This window comes from Phyllostomus hastatus, unplaced genomic scaffold (genome assembly GCF_019186645.2).
Source record: "Phyllostomus hastatus isolate PE091 unplaced genomic scaffold, TTU_PhHast_1.1 phas_scaffold_21, whole genome shotgun sequence".
Lineage (NCBI taxonomy): Eukaryota > Metazoa > Chordata > Mammalia > Chiroptera > Phyllostomidae > Phyllostomus > Phyllostomus hastatus.
Window position 1 is genome coordinate 34,156,656 of NW_025334017.1, and position 24,793 is coordinate 34,181,448.

General features: G+C 41.2%; 1 protein-coding gene across 2 annotated transcripts in view; it reads left to right on the forward strand.

Annotated features, from left to right (window-relative positions):
- The first annotated feature begins 4,575 nt into the window (after window positions 1-4,575).
- The window catches only part of SLC30A8 (solute carrier family 30 member 8), a 30,580-nt gene continuing 10,362 nt past the window's right edge, over window positions 4,576-24,793 (forward strand). For both annotated transcript variants that reach the window (XM_045861422.1, XM_045861423.1), the window contains exons 1-4: window positions 4,576-4,892; window positions 9,293-9,492; window positions 20,468-20,614; window positions 22,644-22,797. In XM_045861422.1, coding sequence (XP_045717378.1) covers window positions 4,822-4,892; window positions 9,293-9,492; window positions 20,468-20,614; window positions 22,644-22,797 — 572 coding nt within the window. In that variant the 5' untranslated portion in view covers window positions 4,576-4,821. The remainder of the gene's footprint in view (window positions 4,893-9,292; window positions 9,493-20,467; window positions 20,615-22,643; window positions 22,798-24,793) is intronic.

Consider the following 24,793-nt stretch of genomic DNA (forward strand, 5'->3'; position numbering starts at 1 on the left):
TCTGGGCCTTGCTGTGAAAATCCTTCCGTGCGTTTGCAGATCAAGGAGCTGGCCTATTTGAAAGTGGGGTTTTGTCTCTGCGTATTATTCTAGTGCCTTAAAACCATGGCTTAGGTCCTTGGAGCACTCTCTTGCTTGCCAATGTAGAAAAAATAAAGAAAAAGGACATACCCAGCAGTGAGAGTATGGAGCCAGTGGAATACTGCTTTGGAGTTTGCCAGACATAGGTGGGCATACCTAGCTCAGAGGATGCATTTGAGGGTTAATTACTTTTAACTTTGCAGAGTTCTTGGAAAAGGAGGTGTGGGACATAGAGACTAATCAATCAAATATATACTTCATAAACATTTTAACCACCCAGCCCTAATACTTTCCCCCCACCAAAAAAACTGCTAGTTTATTTTTGTATTATGTATTTGCATCTATCAGCCTTAATACAATCTTTCTTTTATTGTTTTAGTATCAATATTTTATCAAGTCATTCATTTTTCAACAAATACAAATTATATTTGCACTGGAGCATTTCTACAGCTTAATCTCTTTAAAAGTCAAAATGGCAAAAAAAGAGAGTTATATAGTACCAATTTATCAAAAGAAAATAAAATTCAGATGACTTTCATTCCATTTTCAAATAAGGTATGAAATATCAGGGCATGGTTTATGTTTTATACATGTTGACTTTAGATTAAAATGAAATTTTCATAACACTCTTTAAAATACAATCCAATTTAATTTCCAATGCCTTTGTTTTCAAGTTCCTGGATGGAACTTTTGAAAAACCTCACAGTGCAGTAATAACCATAAAACCACCTTCCTAAGGAAATGCTACCCCACTTGGAAATAATATCTTTATAGTCTGTGTGGAAATAACATGAATACAGAATCCTTAGCAGGCGATTACACTGATTGAGTTTGTGGTTTCTCTCCTGGTGTGTCAATAATGAGGATGCGTTCTGAATGGGGAAGCGGGTTGGATAAAGCAGGCACAAATCTACTATTTTAGAAAGTTGAGCCCCCAAAGTTTGAGGAGTCTTCATGCCATATGGCTAATGGCAGCTTAAAATCCCCAGGTCTTCTTTCCAATAACCTCCACGTCCTTGTTGGATTCTTCCATTCATGGGTAATTCTTAGCCTTCTGCTAACACCGGGCCAGTTTCTCAGGGACAGCCAAGACATTTCACTCTGACGAGGCCAAGTCCCTAGCAACTCACGTGTATACAAAATGGGTTAAATGCCAGGTAACTATGCTAAGAACTTTTATGCACATTATCTCTCTTACTTTTCATGAGAACTCTCTAAGCTGGATTCTGTTAATGCACCCATTTTGCAGAAGAGAAACTGAAAACCACAGAGGTCAGCTAACTTGTTCAAGGTCACACATACAAGAAAGTGGTCAAACCAGAAATGGAAGCAAAATCTAATTTGAAAGCCCATGCATGAAGCTACCTCACTAGACTGCCTGCCTCTCCACACAGACAAGAGAGAGCCAGACAGGACAGCAACCCCATGGTATTTCAAAACAAGCAAATTTCCACGTCTTTCTAAAGGATAGTTACATGAAAACAATGGCAACATGAAGTGTTTATGAAATATGAGTTTAAATTTTGTGAATGCAAATCGTAAGAACTCAGTACTTTAATGTCCAGGGCTGATCAAGTGATTTTGCACAAATACACACATCCTTTCTGCAAACAAAATATCAAACAAGGTATAAGAAACTTCCATAAATCATTTTTGCACCAGTATGAGCTACTGTTTGGTAAACCCTGCTGAGAAATTGTTGACAACTAGAGCTGGCCCTGGAGACCCCAAGTACTTCTCGGTTGTATGAGAGATGAGATAGATGTTCTTGTGGCCGACAGGATATTTATTCCAGAGGCGACTGTTATGAAGTACATTTTGCCTCTTCAGCTGCTATAAACTTGTGATGGAGAGTGGGCGGAGAGGACAACCTGTAATTCAGGGTGGTTTGGAAGCTGGTTGCCCAGGAAACTGGGATGAGCAGCATACTGCCCGCCCAGACCAACTGTCAACAAGAGAGGGGAGTGCTGTTGTGATCTGCGCTGCTTTCCAAGTACAAATTTTGTGACTCATGAGGAGTCTGATTAGGGCCCTGGGCCCCTGATGGGCAGCGCAGGCCAAAGGTGCCCAAAGGTGACACAGGGACGCGGGAAATTTTCCGTAAACATTGTGCTGACAATACACAGGGGGCGGGGGAGAGGTGGATAATGGCGTACTTAAAATGAGCTTGTAAGAGGATAAGGTGGTCGCAGATGAATATTTCACATAACGTAACGTGCAGGCAATTTCTGATCATAACTGGTCTACAGTTTAAGTTTACTGCAGCAAAAGTTACTTTTTCCACATAAAACTTTATTTGCCATCATCCCTTATTCCCTACTCTCCTGCTACTTACATCAGAAGCTTTGGTTTATAGCAAAGTACTATAGTCATCTTCAAGGGTGGTGCTTGGAAATTCACAAACCTTTGATGAGAATAGTACCTAATTTCCCAACACTTTCCAAATATGCACACTTAGTTTTCTTTTTAAATGTATAATACATGGACACATACACCTTCGTTGGTGTGTAGATATGTGTACATATATATTTAAGTCCAATCGAGTGAAATTGCTTGTTGCAGACCACACTGGGCCTACAAAAATGGCAATTTTATATACTTCAATTTACAAATAAATAAGAGAGATGATAGAATACATTTTCTGGTGCAGTATTTTCTTGTTTTTTTTACCCTCCCTTCCCTTTTCCACCTTACCCTACGCCATGCCAGTCTACCTGACTGACCCTTCTTAGGTCTGCTCTCTCTGCCCCGGCCTGCACACGCAGCTCACGTCAACAACCACGTCTGTGTCTCCACACTCCCGAAATCACAAACAGACATAAATATTCCCGTGCATCCACACACATCTGAGTGACAAAGCTCTTCATGTGAAACTGCAAACTTCAGGTCATTTGTTTCCAGTTGATATTTACAGCCGAATAGTCTCTTTGTTGCATTTGAATAATGCTTCTTTGCACTTATCTTTAGTGGATTTCAACCCAGTTTAAGTAGTTTCCTCACTTTTTGACATTCTTTCACTTGAATTTTATTTCTCAGTTCTGTGCTGGAAATTACTCACAAATGATTCAAGCTGTAACACGCGACCGCGTGACGCATGGATGGATTAGTAATTCTTTTCTGGTTTCCTACTTTTGTCTCCCCAGAATAAGGTATTATGTTGCAAAGTACATAAGAAGAAATTCGGTTTTTTTTTTTCATACTGCTAACAGAAGACCCAGAATTTCTCCTGTGGGGAAAACGACCTCCCTGAGCCATTTCTCTGGTCTCCATGTGTCAGAGCAAAGGTAACAATCACTCAGGCAATCGGCTCATACGAAATGACCGTAGAATCAACACTCTAGCGTGTGGAACCTCACACAGGAGTACCGCTTCCCCAGCAGATGTGATGGGAGACCTGCGTGCTCGCTCTCAGCCAAAGACGACTTCCCCTCCTCACGGCCTGCTGCAATTGCCACTAAATTCCCTTCTCCCTCTGGGGACAGTATTTATTTTACATTGAGTTTACCGGGTGGTTGAGGTCTGCTCATCAAGATGGACAGACTGTCAGGATGCGGGGCCACAGGGCTGTTCTGGCCGACCCTGAGGTTTCTCACTAGGAAGTGGGTGTTGACGGAGGGAGAAGGGACCGAGGACTCAATGGTCAGGTTTACGCCCTTTTCCTCTTGGCCCCGCCCACCCCTGGAAGCATCTGTCAAGACCTGGGACATGCGTTGGCCCCCACACAAGGACCTGCCCTTTGACTAGGCTGTTTCCCCGTGGGCTGTCTATCTGTTCTTATCCGGAAAAGGAAGTTCCTTTGCAATGAAATCCAAAGTAAATTCCTAGGAGGCTGTGGTTGAAGATTTCAAGATCATTTAAAAAAAACTCCATACGTAAGAGTTGTGATTTTGGTGTGCTTGACAGGGTTTCCTTGGCTGAGGCTTTTATCCTGAGCACAGCGTGCCCAGGCCGGGGAGAACCCATATCATTCTGGTGCCTGCATGCTTGAGGGTTTTTATTTAGTTAGAAGCTGAGTCTGCCCTCCTTCTGCCTGTGAAAATGGTTTCAAAGCTGCCGCACCAGAAACTGTTTCAGACCGCAGACTTCAGTAACTAATGACCCGTGTCCTCTGTACAGCAGCGAAATCCCAAAATGGTCCTAGGAGAAGGGAAGTAAATCCTGACAGCTGCTTAGAGGTCATCTTAGAACTACATGTCAGGAGAAATGCTTTTGGAAGGAGGGAGGGAGGAAGGGAGGGAGACAGACAGACCCCCAAAAGGAAAGGGAAATAAAATGAAAAAAAAAAAGAGATTATTGTACAGAAGGGTAGCTGTGTGCAGATCACCCAGCTGTGCTCTAAAGACCAAACCTCGACATCAGCAATTAGCGGGAGGAAGCCCCGAGCTCCTCCACCTCTGAGAAAGCACAATGGAATCAGAGGGCCTGGGAAGCACGCACTCACACTGCAGGGGAGCCTGCCTGCAAGTCTCTCGAGGAAAGGGGTTCTGTGGGTGAGAGGAGGAGGCCAGGTGACACTCCGAGGAGGCTGCAATTGTAGCACATCTACCGAGCACACTGATGTAGGAGGCTTGCTATACCAAGTCCCAGAAGCCTTTTCAATTTTTTTTTACCTTTGGAAAGTATGTGAATCACGGTAATGCTGCTTGGCTCCCAAAAGTGGACAGTGAGTTAAAAACAGTAGCAGCAACAACAGTAACGAGAAAACCTACGGCAGCAGCCAGAGCTCTCATCCCGGCCACCATGGAGTTTCTCGAGAGAACTTATCTTGTGAATGACAAAGCCACCAGGATGTATGCCTTCACCCTGGACAGGTAACAGATGTGTGTTTCTGCCTCACAGTTTTCTGTCTTCAGTAGTCAATAAATCCTCAGGTCCTCCAGCTTCAAAATTACAAACTTTTGCTGTGCAACTTTGGGCATTTTGTGAAATTTCACAAACTGTTGGCTGACTTGTATAATTCATATCCTGAAACGTGCAATACTCTATATAGTTTATTTGATTCATAAATATACTAACAGCATGAAGGACACATTTCATGAGTGTAGTTTGATCTGTAGATTTTCTTCCAGAAAATAGACACATACAATCTAACGTGTTTACCTTTCTTGTCCTCAATTATTCTTATTTTTAATATAGATAGTAAATTTTATTAAATTCTATTGGAAAGAATTAAGGCTTTTCAACTATGTGATGAAATTGTGGCTACATTGACTTCAAAATTATTTGCTGTTTTCTTAATCATATACTACCATGATCAACTCTGCACACCTGTAATAAAAATAGCTGAGTTTAATGTTCTGCATGGTTCTGGTGCCTTCATTCCCCCTTATTTAGAAGTTATTGATTGAGCACGCTGGGATATGTGATGGAGAAGAAAAGATTCCTGGTTCCAGATCTCTGTTCCCTGGAAACTGTGAGTGTGATGTGAAATACATAGAAGGAGAAGTCGATGACAAAAACAGTCTGTGTGTCATTTTGGGGATATTCAATGAGAGTATCCGGAGGAAACCTAGGTCACAGCTGGACTGTGGCAGCCAGCCAAAGCTTTCAGGCAGTGATAGACAGAGAACTGAGAAGTAAAGGGGAATTAGAGTAAGGTTAGAGAGACCTTCCATAGGAAGAAGGGCTCAGACAGGCTTTTCAGGTGGGGATGTTGCCTGGCAAAGTCAGAGACCTGTGAGAATCTGTAAGAGTCTGGTGTGTTCGGGGAATTCAGTCCAAGCAGGCAGCGAAGAGAAACATAACACACAGATGAATGAATGAAAATCTGAAACAAACTCATGTTAGGAGCAGAGTTTAAGAAAATAATTACCCCCTAATAACATGTGAAATGTTTGTTTCATGGAACCAAACTGATATTCTGAAGAGTAGCAGCAGCATTGTGTTTGATAGAATGAAATGTCTGCACAATAGCAAAGGAAAACTTTCTTTTAGGATATTTACAACTTTGCTCTGAAAATGTATGACAAAGAATGGAGCACATCTAGTATCTCACCTTATAAGAATTACTTTTCTTAGAAATCAATATTGGATGTGATGTATTGACATCATAAACAATAAAGCCTCGTGTTAGGTCTGGCGGAATTTTTGTACAACGAATTGTTAACAGTATGGACACTATTAACAGAGCATGTCTACATTATTGAAATAACAGTATTTCCCTTCTCATTACAATGGACCACTAGCATTGCGTTACGCACATAAAACTGAGGGCTTATAATTACAGGGTCCCATTTGCCTCATAAATGGGGTGAGTTTGCAGGTCATGGTGATGATCAAAACTGTCAAACTTGTTTTTATATTCTTTTCAAATAAAGACAATTAAACCTGGGACAGATCATTTACCTTGATCCCCTCTTTTCCCAGTTAGAAACCTGTTTCTCCCTTTTTTAAACTTTTGATGCCGCAGTAAATTTCTTTGCTCTGGTCTACTCTTCCTGCTCTCCAGAGCCTCAGACGTATTAGAATGCGTGGGAATCTATGTTGATATATTCATTGGCAGCAAATGTACATTTAATTTTTGAAGCTTCAATCTCAGCTTGAAGTATAGCAATATTGGCTGAACTGAAGTCTCCAGGGAAGCCATATTTAAAACTCAAAATTGGCCAGGGTCCTTGCAGTTTCTCCTTGTGGCATTGCCCACAGGCCTTGGTCTGCCTTCTAAACTGCTCCAGGACATGTTCTCTCTCCTGGTCATTTACCACCTGGTTTTCTCTGGCCACAAGATTCATGAAAAACATAAAGTAAAGCCTCTTGCGACCACAGTAGACCAGTGGTCATGTAAACAGTGCCAGAACAATTGGTGAGCCTGTCTTCCTTGTGCTGCCTGCTCAGCACAGGCAAAGGGGGAACCTCTCCTATGCTTTCCTATCAGTTCTCAGGTTCCCGAGTGAGGACCGTTGGCGACCCACACTACTACATTACATGGTTGTTTATTACCAGGGTATGTATCACATTACAAAAGCAAAAATGTATAGCTATAAATACATTATTTGTGCCCCTTGCCAAATGGTTCTTATTCCAGTAGGAAGATTATTTGGAACCGCTCAAAATCCTGAGTGCTTTTAACATCATCGGTACAATCATTCTGAAGTCAATCTGGAAATATACATCAAAGCCCTTAAAAATGTAGATACTCTTTGACCAAACAATTTCCCTTCTAGAACCACAGTTTAAGGAGATAATAATATATCAAGCAAAGATTAACTATAAAAATTGAATCACAGTGGTGATTCAATTACTTACTGAGCAAATAATTAGAAAAAAATGAATTCTCTAATAATAGGAAATCACTTAAGTATGTTGTGACATATCTATATTAAATGTAGTGATCTCTGAATGTTAAAATAATGACATGGAATGTTTAATAAGCTGAGAAACTGTTAACAATATACACAGCTAAGAATCAGGTCCCATAGCTCTATCTTTGGTAGGATACACTACGGTGACACTTCAGTGGATGTCATCCACCATCTGTTCCAGCCCATCCCCGCTGAGTTACAGCCATGTGATTTAGGCAGCATTTACCCCATTCTTGGTGGTAGGAGTCAGCATGGCTGGGTTTAGCCAGTCTTCTGACTGGAACAAGGTCTGAACCAATCAGCCCATTTGTATTCCTCTGGCTATAGTGTTGGTTTCCATTTGGCCAAATCAGCATGCAACTCAGGACTTGTTTAGCAGTTGGAAATGGGGACACTCTCACTTCCTGTATGAGAAACAGCAAGCACGTAGCCCTGACTCCCTTGGGCAAACACCCATGACCATGAGGAAAACCAGCCTGAGACAGAAGCACAGTGAGGACTACAAAGCAATGGATCTGGAGTCCTGGCAAATCAGCCGGAAGCCCAATACTCCCAGACATTTTCAGTTGCACAACCATAATCCCCATTTATTCATTAATCTAGCCAAAGCTTTGTCTTCTGTACTTGCAGTCAAAAACACCCTAACTAACATGGTCTCTAATTATGTATAAAAATGTCTGTTTATATATTACAAAGCCTAACAACAACATGTCTCTTCCAGGTAAGCGTATCAGTGATTTTTCCCTCTGCTTTGTGCTTTTCTGTAATTTCAGATTTTCTAGAATGAATATATTAGTTTATTTAGAAAAAATAAATGTAATGATAATTAGAGTCATAATAAAAAATGATCATCTAAGCTGAAGCCTGCAGACCTTTAACTTCAGATGGTGATAAGAAAAAGGAAATAGCTCTTCAACTGGAAGCTTATTTATTTCTGTTTTTACACATTTGAAAGCGATAAATACAAAGTTCTTAATTCTAAGAATCTTATTAATGCCTTCTAATAAGTTTATTTGAAAAAATGTAAATCTGATTAGCTCAAGACCAATGTTAAGGTTTGCATCAGTGAGACCGGGGTTAGACGCGCTGTGTTCAGTAGGGGAGCGAAGTGGGCTGGCCTTGGGAGCCTAGTTTGACATTGGCTGGTTGTTGACCTCAGGCAATTACTTAACCTCTCTGAACCTTAATTACTTCAACTACGAAACCGTGAGGTTGGACTAAGTGTTACCTACAACCTTTCCATCTGTGCAATGCTATAACTCTATAAACAGCTCTAAGTAGAGATTTCTGTCTGAGCAGAACTGATGTGCAGTGCTTGCTATGGGAAGCATCAGTTAAGTTTCAATGTCCATGATCACTTTCATAGATTGAGAGAGACTGTGTGCAACGCTATGTTAAGAAGGTTTCTGAGGGCCCATATGGACTTAGCAGGAAAAGGTGCTGTGATCTATTATCAATGCTGTCGTGGAGAAGAAAGTGACAGTGATGGCATGCAATGGTGGGTCTCTGAGTCATCAGGCTGGCTCATACACACATGTCCAACATTGTCCCCAGCCCCCTTTTTAACTTGTGGGATGGCGTCCAATATCTTTTCAAAATGAAGTAACTGGGAAGGAAATGCATCACAGGGTATCTGCTTCCTTTCCCCTGTTCCTTTGCTATCTATTAATTACTGGTGGTAGAGACCGAATAGAGTTTGACTGAATAAAAGCAAAACATTTAGTAGTTGAGACTTCAGATGGAAATTTCTTGCTCATTCCTTACACTTGACATTTCTTGTGGAAGGAGCTGTGAATTACAACTTCCTAGTTAGGTAGCCAATGCCCCGAGAGTGGTTCAGAGAATGGGTAGGGCTATCCATGATGTTCGCAACCGTGTTCATTTCTTGCTTCTGTCAAACTCAACCACAGCGCAGATCTCCAGCAGAAACCTGTGAGTGAAGATCAACATGTGGGAGAGAAGCCACAGGAGCTGGAGTCTGGAGCCATCGATCACTGTCACGGTGACGCCAAGGCTGCAGATAACAGGGCAAACGAGCAGGTGTATGCCAAGTGGAAACTCTGCGCTGCTTCGGGAATATGCTTTGTTTTCATGATTGCAGAGGTCGTGGGTGAGTATTTTCCCAGAAGACTGCTCTGATTAAACAGGCAAACCTACATCCTTACAGGAGGGCTACCTAGGTTCTCCTTTTAAAGTACGCGTTAATGGTTTCTGTAAGCATGAAGTAACAATGTGCTCATGGTAGATAAGTTGGAAAATAGAAGGAAACAAAATAAAAACGTCACTGTCCCACATTTGAGTGATAACCTCCAATAGAATTATGAAGTATTTCTGTACAATACTTTTTCTATTCATAGCTCAGTGTTTTTCAACATAACTGAGAGCATACTGAATGCTTCTGACCATGCTATCAAATATTCTTTGAAAACATTTTTATGCCTGAACAATAGGCACTCCACCGTGCTTTACATAACATCTCTATTGTTAGACATTTAGGGATTTTTTTTTTCCCTGCTTAGGGACAATGCTGCAATAAAAAATCTTGAATAAAACTCTGCCTGCCTTTCTGTTAATCCCTTCAAAAAGAGTCCTAAAAGTGGAAATAATTGGTTGAAGGACAAATATTTTTATTACTTCTTGATGCATACTGCCAAACTGCCATCCAGAAAGCTTAAAACAATTCATGTGTCTTCCAGGTTTACATGAGAATAATTTCTCTCCAATCTTTACCAGAACTTATTTTAATCTTTAAAAAAAAATTTAATGTATAAGTGAATAGCTTTATTTTAACATTCTTTACTGCTAGAATATTTTTGCATGCTTATTAGTGATCTGTAATTCTCTGTAAATGCATGAACTGCTTGCCTCTCAGTGTCTGTCTTTTAGATAATTTGTAATTCTCTATATTGATCTGTGGGAGCTCTTTATATATTAGGATATTAAAATCTAGATAGATTTATTGGAAATACTTTTCCAGATTGTTGTTCACTTTTTAATTTTTGCTTAATTTTTTATTTGACTTAGAGAAGGTTTAAAGTTTATATACATCATTGTATTGAAGATTTTATTTTTAGCTGAGTTTTTCACCACTCTTTTGCTGTTGTAGTACTTAGTAAGCTTTCCCCAGCTCCTGAAAAGATAAATATCGTTGTGTTGTTGTTCAGGTTTTTACTGTTAGTTTTAAATCAGTGTGAAATTAGATATGTGCTAAGGATGGGAAATCCTTTTCTAAACAGCCAACAAAGTTTTCAGTATAATTTACGGAATAATAATTATTTTCTTCATTGATTTTTTATTTTTTTAATCATTTATCAAATTTTTATAAACAATATGGTTTGGTTCTTTTGTGGTCCATGTTGCTGGTCTCTATCAGGAGTAACATATTTAACTAACTTAAACTTATGCATTATAATATCTCTTGTTCTTTCCTTATTATCCTTTGCTTAATGGAAAAAAGTTATTTCAATTTATTATTTTAATTAAACATGAGAATCATTTTGTTCAGTTTCCTCCAAAATCTAATTATGATTTTATTGGTATATAAATTAATTTGGGAATACAAATCTCTTTAAAATATTGTTTTTCCACCACGAACATTGTGTTTCTTCATTTATCCAAATACTCTATATCTCTAACCAAAGTTTTGTGGTTTTTCATTTGTTTATTTGTTTTAACACAGGGACAACCTATTTCTTGCTAGAGCTATTTATAGTTATTTGATGTGCTTGGTTTATTGTTTCTGGAGGTGAGTGGAGGTCTTCTTTTTCTCCTGTACTGTTCTCTGGATGGTTAGTTTTTATTCTGCAAAGTGTTCATTTTGTGTAATCATTTTGTACTCAACTGTGTACATATTTGAAATATCATTCTAAATGCATCTCAGTCCATTTTCCTTGTTCCTCTACCACCCATCCCCCCCACCACCTCATCTCTGGACATAACGCTTTCTTGTGCAAAAACCATATTTTTCCTTGTTTTCAATAGTTATACCTCTTTTGTAAAATCTTAGGTTCAACTATTTCACTGTTAAATGTTTTCTGAGGGGTTAAGTATTTTCATTGTGTTAATGAAGTATTCTTCTTGTCCTAGTTTTTTTTTTTAATGATTAACCAATAATCAAGGGTGAGTGTTGACTTTTATCTAATACCATTTCTTTTAAATTTATTCTGATAAAAACAATTTCACCCATTGTGGACGTGTATTATATTCATCAATTTCCTATTATAGTATGATCTTTGTATTTCTGGCATTATGGTGTTAATAACTAATATTTATTTAATGCTTACTACGAGCCATGAACTGTGATGAGTGCTTTCTATTGCATTACCTTGCTTAGTCCTGTCAAAACCCCTGAGAGGTAGGTCCTATGATGAAGTGCATTTTATAGACGAGCTATCTGAAGCACGAGAGTAAATTGCTTTACTTGAGTCATTTCTGCAGATTGGCAGGCAGCCTGAATTTCAGGACTCAGCTCTCTGGCCCTCGCATTGGTGCCTCTCAAATCAACTGTGACGAAGCATCCTGTCAAAGCACTGCTTAATCTGAATCACTCATCTTCATTAGGATTTTTATACCTTTATTGATCATGGAAATTTAACTACCGTTTTCTGTTTTGGAGCTATTTTTCTAAGATTTTGAATCAGTTATGCATATACAAATAAAAAGTTTAATTTTAGTAATACCCTTTTTAAAAAAACTGAAAGAGTATATACAACACTGTAATTATCTCCTCATTTTTAAGAACTTCCTGATAAACTGGCCTGAAGACATTCTTGGAAATAATTCTTTGGTATATTTTTTAGTTTACTCATTCACTGACATTCTCAAAATTTGTACTTCTTGAGTAAACTGTGGTCATTTATGTTTTTCCAATTTATGTTTTTCCATTTATCTCATTGAAATTTTCAATTCATTATCATGCAGTGGAATGTGATAGTGTCATACTGACAAAATTTATTAAAGGCTGAAATAATTTTAGGACTGTATAAGTGTAACTACTCCTTAACTGTTAAGGAGTTGAAATTACATTCAGCTCTTTGAAAGCAACTGCAAGGCTGATATGGCCCCAGGAGAAAATGAATTTGACACCCCTGTATCTAATTCCTTTCTTATTTTAATATTGTTTATATAGTTTATCTTCTTTTCCTCGATTTAACTGGGTAGATGTCTATTTTACTGATATATTATTTGTATACATTTTCTTGACTATATTATTGTTTTAGTTTCTCTTTTATTTTTTTAAAACATAATTTTGGCTTTAAAAACCTTTTTCACTTCTTCCACCTTTGGTCAGGGTTGTTTCGTCCCTCCCTCTCTCCTTCCTTCCTTCCTTCCTTCCTTCCTTCCTTCCTCCCTCCCTCCCTTCCTCCCTCCCTTCCTCCCTCCCTCCCTCCCTTCCTCCCTCCCTCTTTTCCTCCCTTCTTCCCTCCTTCCCTCCCTTTTTTTCTTTTCAGAGAGAAGTGGAGGGAGGTAGAAAGAGAGGGAGAGAAACTTTGATGTGAGAAAGAGAGACATCGATCAGTTGCCTCTTGTACACACCCTGACCAGGGGCAAACCTGAAACCCAGTCATGTGTCCTGATGGGGAATCAAACCAGTGACTTTTCCCTTGGCAGGGTGATGCCCAGCTGAGCCACACCACTCAGGGCAGGGTTGTGTTCTTATGGTACATTTTAATATCTTAAATTATATTCTTATTTGTTTATTTTTACTCTTTCTTTAAATATATTTTATTGATTATGCTATTATAGTTGACCCAATTTTCCCCCCTTTGCCCCCCTCCACTTATCCTCATTTTTTTCTATTCTTTTTTTCTTGCTGTTCTGATTGAACTTTTTCTTCCTTATGTCCTCCATTCCCTGGCAATCCCCCCCTTAGTTCGTGTCCCTGAGTTATGCATATATGTTCTTTGGGTACTCCATTTCCTATACTGTTCTTAACATCCTCCTGTCTATTCTGTAGCTAGCATTTGTACTTCTTCACCCCTGCACCTTTCCTCCCACTCTCCCGCTCCCCGCTCCAAAATGATAACCCTGCAAATGATCTCCATATCTATGATTCCTTTTCTGTTCTGCTTGTTTGCTTACTTTGATTTTTACTTTCAGTTGTTGATAGTTGTGAATTTGTTGCCATTTTAATGTTCATAGTTTTGGTTTTCTTTTTCTTAAATAATTCCCTTTAGATTTCATATAATAATGGTTTGGTGATGATGAACTCCTTTAGCTTTACCTTGTCTGGGAAGCACTTTATCTGCCCTTCAATTCTAAATGATAGCTTTGCTGGACAGAATAATCTAGGTTGTACATCCTTGCTTTTCACCACTTTGAATAATTCTTGCCAGTCCCTCCTTGCCTGCAGTTTCTTTTGAGAAAGTAGCTGATAGTCTTGTGGGCACTCCTTTGCAGGTAACTCTCTGCTTTTCTCTTGCTGCTTTTAAGATTCTCTTTATCTTCAACCTTTGGCATTTTAATTATGACATGTCTTGGTGTGGTCCTCTTTCTTTCCATCTTGTTTCGGATTCTCTGTGCTTCCTGGACTTGTATGTCTATTTCCTCCACCAAATTAGGAAAGTTTTCTTTCATTATTTTTCAAGTAAGTTTTCAATTTCTTGCTCTTTCTTTTTTCTTCTGGCATCCTTATGATTAAAATGTTGGTATGTCTGAAGTTGTCCCAGAGGCTCTTTAGCCTATCTATCCTCATTTTTTGGATTCTTTTTTTTTCTTGCTGTTCTGATTGAATGTTTTTTTCTTCCTTATGTTCCAAACCATTGATTTGACTCTTGGCATCATCCATTCCAATGTTGGTTCCCAGTAATTTTTTTAAAATTTCACTTGGTGTAATCTTTAAGAGAAGACTCCTGAGAATCCCACAGTTTCTTCTGCCTCCCCAATCTACACTGGTTTTGTATAGCCAGAAGTTATGGGGGTTTATTTTCCTGGTGCTGGAACCCTGGGCTGGGTGGCCTGGTACAGTGCTGGAATCCTTTGCTCCTAAGGCATCCCTCCCATTTTTTATCCACCACATGTGGGTTTAGGACCACCTCTTCCACATCCCCACGTCTCTGCCCCTCTCTGCATCTCAGCCCCTTCTACCCTCCTGGATGAATATGACTTCTTCAATTTCTTGGTTGCCAGGCGTCCATACAGCTTGATTTTCTGGCAATTCTGGGTGATAATTGTTTCATAGTTTAGTTGTAATGTCTGCTCTAGTTGTGCAGGGAGGTGAGTAGTGTTTACCTAGGCCTCCATCTTGGCCGGAAGTCCTAAAGTAAGGTATGCCTCTGCTCAGAAGTCCAGAGAAGAACGGGAGCCTCTCTCGTGCTCCAGCGGAGTAGGGTTGTCTTTGCTTAATAAAATGATGTGCAGCTATGAACTTAGTCTGAAAACTTTGATATGCAATGTTATTTATTATTTTTTTCCAAAACAATTTTTTTCATGAAAACACTATACATAAGCTACCGGGCTATTCACTGTTGCCTGTTACACTCTGTTACCAATATTTTGGCTTCATTTTTCTCTATTACCCAAAAGGTGGCATAAATTAATAATAATCTGAGAGCAGAAGGAAATAGAATCTGCTAAGCCATTTCTTTTTGGTACTATAATAGCTGGCAATCAGAATTAATTGGTTTCTTCAAGCTATGGAGTCTTATGGCCTATATACTCAGACTTTTTATAGCTTTTCAAAGCTGGAAAAGAACTTAGACTGATCCGGCCCAAGACAAATCCAGGGTTGTTAATAACCTTTCCCCAGTTGGTTTACAAAAATAATTGATGCCACACAATTTCTAGAACCAGGGCAAGTCTTTTGAAGGAACTGACTTAATAGCTTGGTGGGGTTGCAGATAATTTACTTTTAGTAGTTCCAATCTGGAAAACACCCTTTGGAAACCCACTAACATTTTTTATTATCAAAATTCATAAGATTGTGGACAATATTGAATTGCTCATGAAACAGATGGACAAAATGGAAAATCTAAGAAGCAGAATCCATGTGAATGTGATTGAAAAGGTGATGTTCTGGAAATTCACAGCCTTCCAAACAAAGTCCTGGTACCACCCCATGCCCACACAGGTCAGGAAGATGTAGAAAATGGCTTGTTTCCTCTAGTACTTTCTTCTTCTGTTTTTCCCTGAATCCACTTAGATGCTGAGGGTCGATGGCACCTTCTCCCCAGCTGATGTCTAACCAATAGTCTGAAACGACATGGTCTTCCATTCGAAAACTCACTTTTCTCCTTGTACCTTTTCTTAATGTCCTGTGGCTTTGTTTTTTAATGACTTGTATTTTTAAGGAGTAAAATGGGAAGTTATTTGCCTGGAGTGAGCAAATCTGTCTCCTTTCCTTCTCATTCCTGATAATTAAGTCTGTGAGTTCTAATCTGACTTTGTTTTAGAGTCACAGAGAAGGGATATTATCAGTAAAGGAATTAAATGGATACTGACAGACAGCCATTTGGAATTTGAACTGTACTTATTGAGCACATTTTCCTAAAACATTGCTCTCATCATGTTAATTCTGTCTTCAAATTTCTCTCGTGGCTCCTCTCTGCCTAGTTCAGCCCTTCACAACCTTTTCCCCTCATGGCAGATGTAGGAAACATTCCCGAGCACTGGGGTACCCTGGCAAGGGTGCCTGTGGCAAGAAGAGACTGGGCCCCTCCGGCTGCCCCGAGGGAGCGAGATCCATAGATAGAAAGCTCTAGCATCCTGGGCAAAATAAAAAGTTCTTACTTTGGCTTACAAGATATTCCACCATCTGGCTGCCAAACTATCTGTCTCTTTCATTACCACTTTCCTACATAGCTCTTCTGTTTCAGCTGTTTATTCATTGAATGCAAAATAATCATTGTACCTGAATGTCTTTGTAGCTTTGGTTTATGCCTTTTTATTTGAATGAAAAATCCTTCTCCTCATTCCCCACACTCATCAAAACCCTGGACGTGATCCACGAGCCCAACCCTCAGCTTACCTCCTCCAGAAATCATGATGACCATGTCAGAGAAAGCAATTATTATTCTCAGATCACTCCTGCAGCATATGGCATTTGAGCAAAGTCTTGAGGGTAGGGTAGAAATAGAGAGGTGGCTAAGAGGGAGATGAGAATTGCTTTCAGAGGGAGGGGCCTGATTGAGCAGCATCTGATTATTGCTGTGGTCCAAGAGGCAGTAAATATCAGCCTTGCCTGGAGAGACTGAGTGGGTGTGTCTGCAACACGACAGGAACTATATGTTCCTGGGGAGCAGTTCCAGTGATCTGATATGTAGCCACACTTTGGTGCCACTGTTGGTAATGGACTGGTGAGTAAGCTTTCTCATACTCCTTGTGCTGGCTGCAGTTCTGGTCCTCCTGGCCCACGTACCTCATGCTCCTGGACAAAGCTAGGGATGAGATGCCAGACTGGATTAATCAGTCTCTGGGTTTACACAGGGAGGATAGGGGGAAACTCTTCTTCTGTTTACTCTACAAATACTCTGCTAAAATGACAAGAACCTGGAGCTTCCAGAGGCCCACGTTTCTTGCTGATAGGGAGGAAGTCTGCCTTCAGTAGGACAATAAACAGCAATAGTTGGAGGCAGAGTAGAGTCCCAACAACATTTTTGGAACCTTAGTTTAGACTGCACCCAATGCCATCCCACCCAGGTTTGTCCTCAGTTGTTCGAGTCAATAAATTATCAGCTTGTTGTTGCTGTTTAAGTTCACTTGAGTTAAGCAGTACTCACAAGTGAAGGGACAATCTAAGGCAGTGGTATAGGCTAAAGCATGGTTAGTGGAGAATAAAACTGGAACAGTTGTTGGGAGTTCAAGGACCATGAGGCCTGGCTGGGGAATTGGACTCAGTCTGCAGGCCTGGAGGCAGAAATGACATTTTGAACAGAAGAAAACGAGGTGATAGAGCTGTGTTTAGGGAGAGAATTGGCTTCAGCTCCCAGAGCAGATGGGAGGAAGGAATTAGAAAAGGCTGTAAGTGTCAGTGTGTCCTCTGTTAATGTGCCTTTAAACCTGTTGAATTGGGACTCTCTCTGATTGCTTGTGAAAATTGCACATTGTAGAAAGGCCATAAAGAGATGAGTTACAGTGCAGATGTACACATGCATCCCAATTTGAAAAGACAGACGTATAGACATGGAGAACTCACAAAAATAAGCTCAGTTATGGCCATTACTGGAAAAAATGGAGACTGGTCAGGAAAGGCATCCTGACCCAGGATTACTGAGAGTTAAGCAAAGATGGAGGAAGCACCATATTGCTAGCTAGATATACAGAGCTGGAAGCAGGCTCGGGGAGATGGGGAGCATCTCGGAGTGAGCAAACATCTCTCTTAGTAAGAAAAAGATACAGCTGGGTGGTGTGCTAGCCACAAGCTTAGCTGATGAGGGATCTTACTTTCTACTAGAGCCAGGATGTCTCAGCAGCTTACCCCACTTACATTTCTTCACGTTCCTGGTATTAAAAACTTAAGAAATGTCAAAACATGCCTATGCAAACTGTGGCATGTTTTGAATATTTGTTACATAGTAATCCCATGAGTTTTTGACATGACAAGCTACATAGGATAATAACACTATTAAAGAATTTTTAAAATATGGATTAGTGGCATACCAGAGTGTAGTCCAGTAATGGGGACCAAGGCTCCTGCTGTTGGAGAGACCTCGACGTCTCTCAGTGCTGTCAGCATGTCTCTGTTCTCCACAGCAAACAGCGTGCGTACTTAACACCAGCTCTGTGCCCCTGAGGTGAGTGTGAGACCCAGGCCCAATGCGCTCCTGATATCCTGCTGTGGCCTCCACCCCACAGGCCCTAAGGAGGGTGTGTGTGCAGAACGTAGTCATTAGTGCATTTCCCACCTTGTTATATGTGCACTGCTTGCACATCTTGCCAAGTGATCCAGAAACACAAGTGCTGCAGCTTACCTCGTGCCTTTATCATCATTTCCTTTGTCTGGTACCATGGTGTGTTAACTGCTAGCCGCTTCTACCTCCAAGTCAGTCTTTATTTGCCATATTGCTGGCAAATATTTCTCTCTCAAATACAGTTCTGAACATGTCACGACCTTGCCTCAAAACCATAAGTTGATCCTCTTATCCCGTAGGATAACATTCCCATTCCTCAGCATGACATCGAATGCCCCACAGGAGGGTCCCCAGCCCACCTGTCCAGTCTGACTTTCCATTATTCCTTCAACACTCCTCTGTTCCTGCTTGTCCACAACAGTTCTATGTTTTTCATTTCTCTCTGTTCTCATTCTCGCCGTTACCTCTTCCCAACAAACCCTTCTCTTCTAGCTAATTCTTACCCCTCACTCATGTGAAAAGTTCCTCGATGCTCCTGGTGGGAGAGGTTTTCTAGTCCTTCAGCCCGTCAGGCATGCCTTCAGTGCAGTGCGTGTTGGACAGGAGATCACTGGAGAGAGGGACTGTGATTATTTAACTTTATCTTTGTATGTCCTGCCCTTCTACCGTGCACAGTAAGGGCTCGATAAATGCTGCCTGGATGATTGAATTAATTGTCAGTAGTACCCCATACATTCAGAAGCAAGTTCAAGTTCAGTGCAAACTACCTCTTGCAAAAAGTTTGCTCCATTCTCACTCAGCATAATTGCCCAGTTTTTTGGATCGTTCTTAAAAGTACCGGTAGTTCTGATGGTTGCAACATGGTTCTTGGTTCTTGATTCTCCGTGTTTACATGTGTCTTCCAAAGCCAGGCCCTTTCCTTTTTCTTTCTCAGTTGCCTCCTGACTCAGCTGAGCCTGTCGAAGAAACCCCGCCAGACTTCATTTCCTTGACTTAGGCTATGATTTCAGCTCAGCCCATGGAAGCACCATCATCATTCATTGCTGAGATGGTGGCATGCTGCTTATCTGCGTGTAGTCATTTCCCGGGCAAGAAATAATGCATTATTAACACAGCTTCATTATCAGGCCCCGGTTTGGCAGATAGAGCAACATTAGAGGATAATTGGAAGGACAGCTGATTTGTTAGCAAAATGCTGCTTTTTGCCTAATGAATCATTGTGATTTTTGCACCGACAGCTCAGTAACAAGCTTGAAGACTACTTTGCTTCAGACCATTAAACTTTGACAAACCAGTTATTAACTGCAGCTAGAGCTAGCAGTCTGGGGGGATTGCCGCAATTATGAGCCATATACGTAATTTTTTATAATCATTAGTCGACAAGGTGAGTCTGATGACGGAGGGGCTGATGACTGACAGCCTCCATTGCTTTTTAGTACAGAAGGCAATAAACAGCTGCTGGGAGGACCATCAGTCAGCAAAGCTCGTTGCTGGGAAGATGCAACGCGAGTAATAAAGGTTATTGCTCTCGAACAACAAGCCCTGCTCAGGAAGGAAGAGGCAAGGTTCTCCTTTGACTTCAATTTTAGAGGCTGGAGGTGTTTTCTCAAAAGGGACCTGGAGGGAGGGAATGGAGAGAAAAGCCAGGCAGGACTTCAGGGCATGAGTGCTCTTCCTGCGCTTTACTGGGTTGCTGTGCTCGGGAATCCCAAAGCAAGGGGCTCGCCTCTCTCCTTCCTGTGCCCCACCCCCCACACTATTCACAGCAGGGGTCTCGCACTCAGGTGGGTTATACAAATTAGTAGAGAAGTAGAAAGTGGTAATGACTCTGGTAAAATTACAAGCCCAAAAAGAAATAAATAAAAACATACCAAGCAGGCCATCATGTCATCTGGTTTACAGACCAAAGTCCTGTGTTTGCTTTGGAGCATGAGGCCCTTCCCATCTGGCCTGCACCTCTCCAGCCTCGTCTTTTTGCACTGCCCTTTCTGAATCCTTATGTCCGAGTCTAACAGGGACGGTCTCCGAGAATGCCCACACTTTCCGATCCCTGTGTCTTTATTCCCCTAGGAATGGCCGTGCCCTTGAAATTCATTTCTGCATGCTTAGATCCTTCCCAATTTCAGGGTCTTGGTTTCTTGACTCATCAAATTGGGAAGAAGAGGTGGATGGTATCAATGTTAAGTCCTCTTCTAAAGCTCCGTGAGTCTGTGGCATTTTCACCAACTCTGGTAAGTACGCATATGGAGAGAGTTGCAGTCTGGGGCCCTAACACGTGTGACATTCTGCACCTCCTAGGTGGCCACATGGCTGGGAGTCTTGCTGTCGTCACGGACGCCGCCCACCTCTTAATTGACTTGACCAGTTTCCTGCTCAGCCTCTTCTCCTTGTGGCTGTCCTCGAAGCCTCCCTCCAAGCTGCTGACGTTTGGATGGCACCGAGCAGGTACCGTTCACTTATGGACCATTCGTGGCAGCGTAGTGCCTCAGAGGCAGACCGAGGGTGAAAACAAAAGGGACAGAGCAAAGCCTTGTTCGAAAAAATCCCTCAGAGGCACATCTCTAGATAAAACAGACACGTGATGGGAACATGCATTCTCAGTGTTAACTCAGCTAAAAGCCAGATCCATCAGACCATGCTCCAGTGGGTCAACAGGAGCACACGGATCACTTCGGCAACCACCCCAGCCCCAGGGTCTCATGTGTGGTGGCAGCCACGATGTCATTTATTAAGTTACTCTGCATCTGGGAGACAGGATGAGGGTAAAGCTCCTACCATTTTGCAAAGTAAGGCACAGACAGGACAAAAAAGTTGCAGAGATGGAAGAACTTCTCACAGGGGGGCAAGAATAGAAAGTGAAGGAGAACTGAGGGCGGGGCAGGGGTGGGCGACACGCTGACATGGCCAGGCTTCTCGGAAAGGCGCCCCCACCAGGGACCACAGCCCAGCAACCGTGGACTGCGCTTTTGCAAGCTTAGAATAGAAGGAAGTTCTAATTCCATTCAGCGAGCGAGACGGAGAAGGCAATAAACATAGATAAAAAGAGGTCGTGACAATGTGACCTGAAGATGCTTTCTCAGTCCCTCAACAGAGCCACTCTTGGAAAACAATGTACTTTTGGCTGAGCATCCATCATTTGTCTGCTACTTTACCTTTGCTGATACCATTGGCCAGAGCTGTCCTCTAAACATAGGATGTTTTGTAAGCATAGGGAGGACTCAGAATTGCAAATGCCACTTGTTGAGTCCTGGCCGTGGAAGTTCACAGACATATCAGAAGACCAGTGCTGCTCAACAGAACTCTGCTTCAGGGGAGATGTTGTATAGTATAGAGCATCACACGGCCATAGAACACTTTACTACATGGCCGGTGCTACTGAAGAACTGGATTTTTACTTTTACCGAATTTCAATTTAAACAGCCATGGGCAATTGATGGCTATTGCATTAGGCAGTACCGTGACATAGAGGCTGAAATCAACTAGAACATCAAATATGTAATTTCATGGAGATCTTTGTTCAGGAAGAAGCTAAATATAAAAAGTCCAATTATTTAAGGAGAATATGAAGTGTCTAATGAGACAGGTGGCAGGTGACTATGGCAAAAATCATGACAATTGTGCATAGTAACTAAAGTCGAGGGAACATGCCCCACAATGGGAAGCATGTTGCAGTGCACTCTTTAAAGAGGGGGGGTCGAAACGATGGAACGTGCCTGTCCACTGACTCACAGGATGTTTGTAGACCCTGTGGGCTTCCAGAAGCCATCCACAAGATCAGTTACAGATCGGGGTGAGGTGTTAACAATCTCCTGAGTGAGCAGATGTCATTTACTCAGCAGGCAAATTGAACTCTGTCTTGTCTTTAGATATTAATGTAAATGTCTTCATTCTGATGTTTCTTCTCCTTTCTGCCGCTCTTAAAATGCAGTGAAAGTGTTGATATACCTCTGAGCTTACCTCCGTGTTTATGGTATGTTGAGTTGGCAAATGAAACTCATTTTTCAAGTGCCCTCTGAAGACTTCCCTTTTCACTATTTTAATCCACAGAAGATACTGGTGCTGGCACGCTGTAAACGTTTTATGGCAAAATTAAGAGTTTCTAAATACCTTTCACTCTTTGTGTCTCATTATTTCATCTCTTAATAAGTTTCAATCAATTTCAGCACTTGCTTAAATTAAAATCCCAAGGAAAAGAGCATGGGTAGGCAGCAATTAATATGCTTTAAAAATTTGCCTCAAAGTACTGAGTAACATGGAGTGTAATGAAGTCACGTGCTGGTGTTTTATATATGCAACATAAAACTACTCCATCTTAGTGCAAAAATCTTTCTAAACTTTTGCTTTGTGAGTCAGAGTGAACTAGTTTGAAACCGTTTTTGGCAGGGAGGAAACATGAATGCCTTATGACTCTTGGGGACATTAAGGTGATTCCTAAATTGTTTGTGTGCGGATGTCTGTGTGCTTACATCCTTAGAGATCCTCGGTGCCCTGCTGTCCATCCTGTGTGTCTGGGCAGTGACAGGTGTGCTGGTGTACCTGGCGTGTGAGCGCCTCCTCTACCCCGACTACCAGATCCAGGCGACTGTGATGATCATCGTCTCGGGCTGTGCAGTGGCAGCCAACATTGTGTAAGTCCCCCCGCCACTGCCCATGAAGCCAGTCATTAACCCTGTCTGGATGTAGATGTGTGTTTGTTGTGTTACTTTTTGTTTTTGTTTAATTCCTCCACTGCGGGGGATGGTGGAGACCTGAGAGAGCATTCAAATAGCTCTATGACTGAAAGGAAGGCTGGCTGTGCTAGCTTATGTGCTTTAATATGGGCTTCTAATAGCTACCGTTTTGAATGCTTCTTATGTGCCAGGGACTGTGCTACGATCTTTTGATCTACATCATCAAGCTCAATGTTCACCACATCCCTACTTTACAGATTAGAAAACTGAAACTCACTGAGGTTAAATAAATCAGAGAGGAGGTGGTGTTGAACCTGGATTTGAATCTAGACCTACCACTCTCAGAATCGGGTCCTGGCCATTCTGCTCTCTCATGCATGTTGATGGTTCCAAATGGGATGTGATTTACTACTATTCGGTTTTTATTAAGGAACATATTATGGGTTCCCAGAGAGCTGGGTTGGAAGGGATCTTACATATTATTTACTTCAGTCCCCTTTCTACTTCTGAATTCTCTTTTGCAACATCCCCATAAAATAGTCATTAGTTTCATATATTTTAAAAGAACTAATAACAACATTTATTTCTCTCAAAAGCACTCTATCTTATCTTTGCATTATTTTGACTACATGAAACTTCTTCCTTAAGTTCTGTTAGCTAAACTCTGTCTTTATTTTCTGCCTATTGGTCCATTCTCTTAACCAGGTAGTCTTAAATCATTCTTACGGGCCATGTGATCATTGTCATGTTTGGCTGCTGTTCCCCAAATGAACTACTCAATTGCTCATGATGATGGGGTTTTAAAGGCCAGGACTTTAATCTTTTTGGTCAATTTGCTCCTTCCCATTTAAATAGGGTTGCCCTGACTCTGGGCAACCCTATTCACAACTGCATCTGTCTGTCTGTCTAACGGTCTATCATCTGTGGTGAAGAAAATAATGGCCCCCCAAAATTTCCACATTACTTGGCACTTCTAACTATGTTAACTTACACAATAAAAGGAATTTCTAAAATGTGATTAAGTTAAGGGTGGATCTTGGTATGGGGAAATTATCCTTGACCATTCAAATAGTCCCACTGTAACTCAAAGGTCCTTATAAAAGGGAAGTGTAAGGTCAGAGAGGGGAGAAGGTGCTGCATTGCTGGCTTTGAAGATGGAGGACGAGACCTGGAGTCAAGGAATATAAATGACATCTAGAAGCTGGAGAAGGTGAGAAAATGGGTGCCCCCCTGGAACCTGCAGTAGAAATGCAGTCCTGCACACACATTTTAGATTTCTGACCTCCAGAACTATAAGATAATAAATTTATCTTGTTCTAAGCTACAAAGGATTATTGGAATTTGTTACAGCAGCATTAGGAAACTCATACACTATCTATGCATCATCTCTGTCTATTTTGCAATGCAACATGGTGCACACTGTGCAGTGGGTTTATACATGAAAGTGAAAACAGTGAGGGACACATTGCCTCTTAAGTTGCACAGGGGAATCTCTAAAACTGGAGTAAAACCTGAGCATGCACACTTTGGAAAAGCTTCTCAGGTCACTCTGATATCCTTATCTTGTGCCTGCCTCTGTCCCTCACCTCTTAGTTTGCCAATCATTTCTCAAAATCTGTGAACTAAAGAGTTAGAAGAGTGGTATTTCACTTGCTGTCACTGAGTAGATCCCTATTTCCTCCAGCCCCAGTTATATTGAAAATGTGTTTCACGCTGGCACTGGGTAGATCAATGCAAATCTGTTACCATCAGGAGGCAAACCAGAGCGCATGTCCTCCTGACTGGGGGCCCATGATATCATTGTTGCATAGGAGAACAACACGTCCACAGGCTGCAGGAGCATAAAGATACTCACAGCTTTCCGAGTCATACGTCACATAAGTTGTGTCAATGACACATAAAGATGAAGGATACCCCTAGCTAATGACCCTATAAACCTGGACACTCAATGGTT